Source organism: Oppia nitens, unplaced genomic scaffold (assembly GCF_028296485.1).
Source record: "Oppia nitens isolate AA-2021 unplaced genomic scaffold, nextdenovo-longstitch-racon4-pilon3 scaffold1_pilon_pilon_pilon, whole genome shotgun sequence".
NCBI classification, from domain to species: Eukaryota; Metazoa; Arthropoda; class Arachnida; order Sarcoptiformes; family Oppiidae; genus Oppia; species Oppia nitens.
This window is the reverse complement of record NW_026533199.1, coordinates 13,682,383-13,688,355: the sequence shown is the minus strand read 5'-3', so window position 1 is coordinate 13,688,355 and position 5,973 is coordinate 13,682,383. Positions and strand designations below refer to the sequence as shown.

The 5,973-nt window shown below is 15.8% G+C and overlaps 1 protein-coding gene across 1 annotated transcript; it reads left to right on the top strand.

Moving 5' to 3' along the window:
* Positions 1-758: 758 nt before the first annotated feature.
* LOC128951622 (prisilkin-39-like) lies at positions 759-2,780 on the top strand. Its single transcript, XM_054296869.1, has 2 exons — positions 759-773; positions 2,397-2,780. Exons 1-2 carry the CDS (start codon positions 759-761, stop codon positions 2,778-2,780), a joined length of 399 nt encoding a protein of 132 aa, XP_054152844.1.
* Positions 2,781-5,973: the final 3,193 nt, after the last annotated feature.

The following is a 5,973-nucleotide window of genomic DNA, read 5'->3' as shown; positions in this document are numbered from 1 at the left end:
TATTTAATAGTTTAATTTAATAATTTAATTATGGTTATTGAAGTAGACAATAATATTAATATATAATTAGTAATTATTAAAATATTTCTATTGATTTTTTTTGTGTGCAAATAATCTGTAACAAAAATTAAACTATTTATTATTATTATTTTGGAAAAAATAAAATAAATATTAAAATATCCACCAACATAATAATAATAATAATAATAATAATTGTTTTATCTATATATCAATATCTCAGTTATAATTTAAAGTTGTTAACCTTGACATATAATTTTTAAATTATTGAAAATCAGTTATTATTATTATTAGTTTTATATAGTCATAGACTATTAATGATAATAATTTACTAATATATTTGCATATATATATGCAAAAAAAAATTAATGCATAAACTGTAGTAATATTGATAGACATAATCTACATATATAAAAACATAACAATAATAAACACAATTAAAAAATATATATATAAACTTGTCAATGCAAATTAAAAATTAAATTAAATTATAATTTTATTAATTATATATATATATATATATATATATATATATATATATATATATATATATATATATATATATATATAATCTAAACATCTTTAAGTTATTTAGACTACTACTACTAATAATAATAATAATAACAAATAAAATCAAAATTCAATAAAAGTAACTTTTTTAGTATCTTATATTTTATATTTAAAAATTTTTTATTTTATTTGATCAAATAATTAAGTTAAAAATCATATTAAATGCGTAAATGTTCAATATCAATGTAATCAACAACAAAAAAAAATAAATCAATAAAATAAAGTAAATTATAAGTAAATTTTCAATAACTTTTTTATTTCATTTTCTAACATATGATATATTTAATGCACTTAATAATAATAACAAGGATTATAAATATTAGTTTAATTTTATTTTAATTTATTATTATTATTAGCATTATTATCAATAAAATAATATACAGGTATTTATATAAAAATCACTTATATATAATAATCATATAAATAAAAACACATAATCTTATAAAATAAGTTTATTTGAAATAAGTATTAGTAATAATAAAATATAATTTCTAATATTATAAATATTTTTAATAAATCATTAATAAATGTTATTTTATTATAATATCGTGATTAATATTGACTAAATAGATAGTAATAAAATATATTACATTATTATTATTATTATTTGATAAGATTATTGTTTTATACACTAAATTATTTTTTTCAACTTAATTATTATTAATTACTAAATCATATAAATTTTTTTACAGTAATTAATTACATTGTATTTTATCGGTGGAAAAAACACATTGTTAAAACTGTACATGGTCATTTTCATTATTTAAAAAAAAAATTATCACGTAATTAAATGAATACTAATTATGCAATATTATTATTGGTAAGTATTTTTTATTTAAAGTTTTGTTTTATAATAGTATTTATTTTTTTTAAGATAAAAATATTTTAGTTTTATTTGAGGGTTATATTAGTCATGAATTTAACAAAAATTAATAACTAATATATAGTTATATAGAAAATAAAATGTTAAAAATAATTATCATTAAAATTATAGCATAATTTTGTAATTAATTTTTAAACAATATATATATATTAGTGTAGTCCTGTAAATGATTATTTAAAAAACAATAGTTACTGGTTATTAATACAAAAATACTATTAAATATTTAAAAATAATATATATGTTATAATTATTTATGCAATAATCATAGCTAATAAATAATAGTTATATTTTTTAGATTTAAAAAAATATGTTTATTTCTATAAAGTTTTATTATATAAAATTAAATTATATAATGAAATTAATAAATAATATACATAATAATAAAAAAATTAACAATTATATTTAAAATCATTATTTTAAATTAAAAAACTGTAATTTTTATTATAATTTTATTTAATTAAATATTGCTATAATTAATTTATATATTAATTAGCTATACGGCGTTTCAAAATTTTTATTTTTTAATCAATTAAAGTAAAAAATATTAGCTAATTAAATGTTTGAAAAATAGATTATTATTATTTTTTTGAAAAAAATTAATAAAACTAATTATATCTATAGTTAAATATAGATTTTTTTTAAAAAATAAGTTTATTTGTATTAAGTTTTATTATACAAAATAAAATTATAGTATAAAATTAATAAATAAAATACATAAATAAATTAACAGTTATATTTAAAATCAATAAATTTGAATAAAATGACTGTAATTTATATTATAATTTTATTTAAAAAAAAATATTGCTATAATTAACTTATATATTATTTAGTTACACAAATGTTAAACTCAATTTTATTTTTTTAACTAATTTAAGTAAAAATTTTAATTTTTTAAATAAATAATTATTAATTTTTACTATTATAGATACTAGTTGTATCAATTGTATCAAGCACCTATACAAGTAGGGGTAGTAGAAAATATGCTAAATACTATGGTAGCCGACACTATGGTTCAGGTATCTATGGCGGACACGGTTTAGTCAAATATGGCGGCTACTATGGCGGCTACTATCGACCAGTTAGCTATTACCCAGTTATCTATAAGCGACCCATTAGTTACTCATATTATGGACACACGGGCTATCATTATCCGCGATACTATAAGTCATATTATCCACGAAAATATCGTAATGTCTATTATGGCGGTTATATAGGTGGTGGCGGTCACTATAGAGGAGGTTATGGTTGGGGTTACAAACGTGGTTATGGCGGCTATAGAGGTGGTTATGGAAAACGTTATTATGGTTAATTAAAAATAATTAAAAAAATTATATCTATATTTTTTGTCTAACTAGATTTATTTATATAATCTATAAGTAATATAGCATTTATTAGTTTTTAGATAGATTTTACAGTATTTATTAAATATTACACTATTTTTTATAAATAAAACTTTTTAAAAAAATAAATAAATTAATAGTTAGTTTATAATTATTGTTTTGTCGTTAAAAAAGTAGTGTTTTAAACTTCTAATAATTACTATAATAATTAAAATATTAACTTAAATATAAAAAAAACTTATTAATGTAAAATATTATAAGTTTTATAATTTACATTTAAATAATATTTTTAATTTATAGTGTAACTACATTATTTAAGTTTTTTTTATAAATATAAAATATGATGTTTATATAAAAATTTGTTATGTAAATATTTTAACAATTTAAACAAATAGTAATTTAAAAATTTGTAAATATATATAGTTATGAAGTATTTTTAAAAATTTGAGATTTCCTATAATAAATAAGAAAATTGATTATTTTATTTTATTAATTTATTAGTTTATAAAATTAATTACAGTTTATATAAATTATTAAATAAATAGAGTTATAAAGTTTTTTTTTAAAACTAAGCGTAAAAATAACATTAATTTACATATTTAAACAAATTTTAATTAAAAATTAGTAAAAAAAATATAGCTATAAAGTATTAAAAATATATTGTATTAGTTACCCTAAAAATATGAAAAATTATTATTTACTTTATAAATTTATTAGTATATAAAATTAAATACAGTTTATTTACATAAGTAAATAAATACAGTTATAAAGAATTTTTTAAAATAAGCGTAAAAGTAATAATAATTTTTTTTTAAATAGCAATTAATATAAATATTATTTATTTTAATAATTAATTATATAAATAATTATCAGTTGTTATAGGTAGTTAGTTTTTTTTATTTTAAAAAAATAAAGTAATAAAAATGTTTTTGTTTACAAAAGTTATAATAAAATTTAAATTACTACTACTACTACTACTACTACTACTACTACTACTACTACTACTACTACTACTACTACTACTACTACTACTACTACTACTACTACTACTACTACTACTACTACTACTACTACTACTACTACTACTACTACTACTACTACTACTACTACTACTACTACTACTACTACTACTACTACTACTACTACTACTACTACTACTACTACTACTACTACTACTACTACTACTACTACTACTACTACTACTACTACTACTACTACTACTACTACTACTACTACTACTACTCAGACGTTTACAACCGTTATTATTAACCGGTTAACTATTACCCAGTTAGCTATGGACAGGGATATCATAATTAATGTCTACTTAATATTAGAAAATTAATAATTTATATTAAAAAAACAAAATAAAAAAAAAACTGTGAGTTAAAATATAATGCCGAATTTATATTAAAAATTTAAAAATAATAATAATTATTAGTGGATAAAACCTGAACTCTGTATGTATTTTTTAATTTTTATATTAAACAATTATACAATATATAAACTGTACAGTTATAACAAACAATAATATAATTATATTATTCATTTAATTTACAATATTGTAGTTAAATTTTATCGCAAACAAAACTATTAATTATTAGAAAATAAATCTAATTATTTAATTTATTTTTTACTTTATAATTAGAAAATTTTTTAAAACATTTAAATAGAACTGTAATTTAAATTATTTAGTTTTATTAAATTAATAAATAATTATATTTTAGTATTATATTGAGTTCGTAACCATTATTATAATTTAATTAAAATTATTTTCATTAACATTTTTGTTATAAAAAAATAAATAATTTTTATTATATAAATATATTTTCTAAATCAAGTCTATTAACTAATGTTAAATGTTTTTTATTAAAAAAATTAATATTAATATATGTTAATATTTTAACTATTTAAACAAATATAAATTTAAAATTTAGCAAATAAATATAGTTATAAAATTATTTAGACAATTTTTTAGATACATAATTTATAATCAGTAAAATTGTTTTTTTATATATTATTAATTTATTGTATAAATTTAATTACAGTTTATTTGAATTTTATGCTTCAAAATACTAGTATAATTATGTAATATTATTAGTAAAATTTTTTAAATAACTAAATACAATATATCTTCTATTTAATTAAACTTATTTTAATTAATATTTTTGTTATATTGAAATTAATTTTTATTATATAAAAAATTTTTCTAAATCAAGTTTATTAGCTAATTAAATGTTTTTTTATTAAGAAAAGCATTTAATATTATTATTAATTTTTTAATAATTAATTGTATAAATAATGTTTTTAGTTAGTTTTTTTTATTAATAAAATCAATTATAAAATTTAATTATTTGATTACAAAAAGTGATAATATTTTTTTTTAAAACAAAAAAAACTGTAACTTATATTACAATTATATAAAGTTTAAAATAATAGTATATTTAAGTTATAATATTAGTCAACGGCCTTAAAAGAAATAAAAAATTTATTTATTTTTTTTTAAACATAATAAACTGTTTTTATTATATTAGATATTAATTGTTATACAAATCGGGTTAGTGGGGGTAAAGTTGGTGGCGGGGGGGGAGGGGGGGTTATAATAAATACGATAAATACTATTATGGTAGCCATAACTATGGGGGGTGTGTTGGGGTTGGTATCAAATTAATGCACACACACACAGTTTAGTCAGATAAATGTCAACTACTATTACGGGTTATAACTGATATTATTGACCTGGTTAACCCCTATTACCCAGTTAGCTAGCTAATGGACATACAGGTTAAACATTATCCATAGGCTATTATAATAAAACATATTACACCCGAAATTAAAATATTAATATAATTAATGTCTATTTAGTATTTAATGAATAAACTGTATTTTTTTATTTTAATTATTATTTCTTATAACATATGAAATATATAATTTATAAAAAATTTAGTTTGATTAATAGATTTAATTTTTATTAATTTAATCAATTTAAAATGAAAAATATTTATTAATAATAAATAACTTAAAGCTTAATAGTATTGTAACTTTACATGCTAAATATTTACAATTGAATAATATTTTTTATGGCAATTTATTTATATTAAAAAAATCATCTTTAATAAAGTTAAAAATTTTAATTATGAATAATTTAAAAATTATTATTAATAA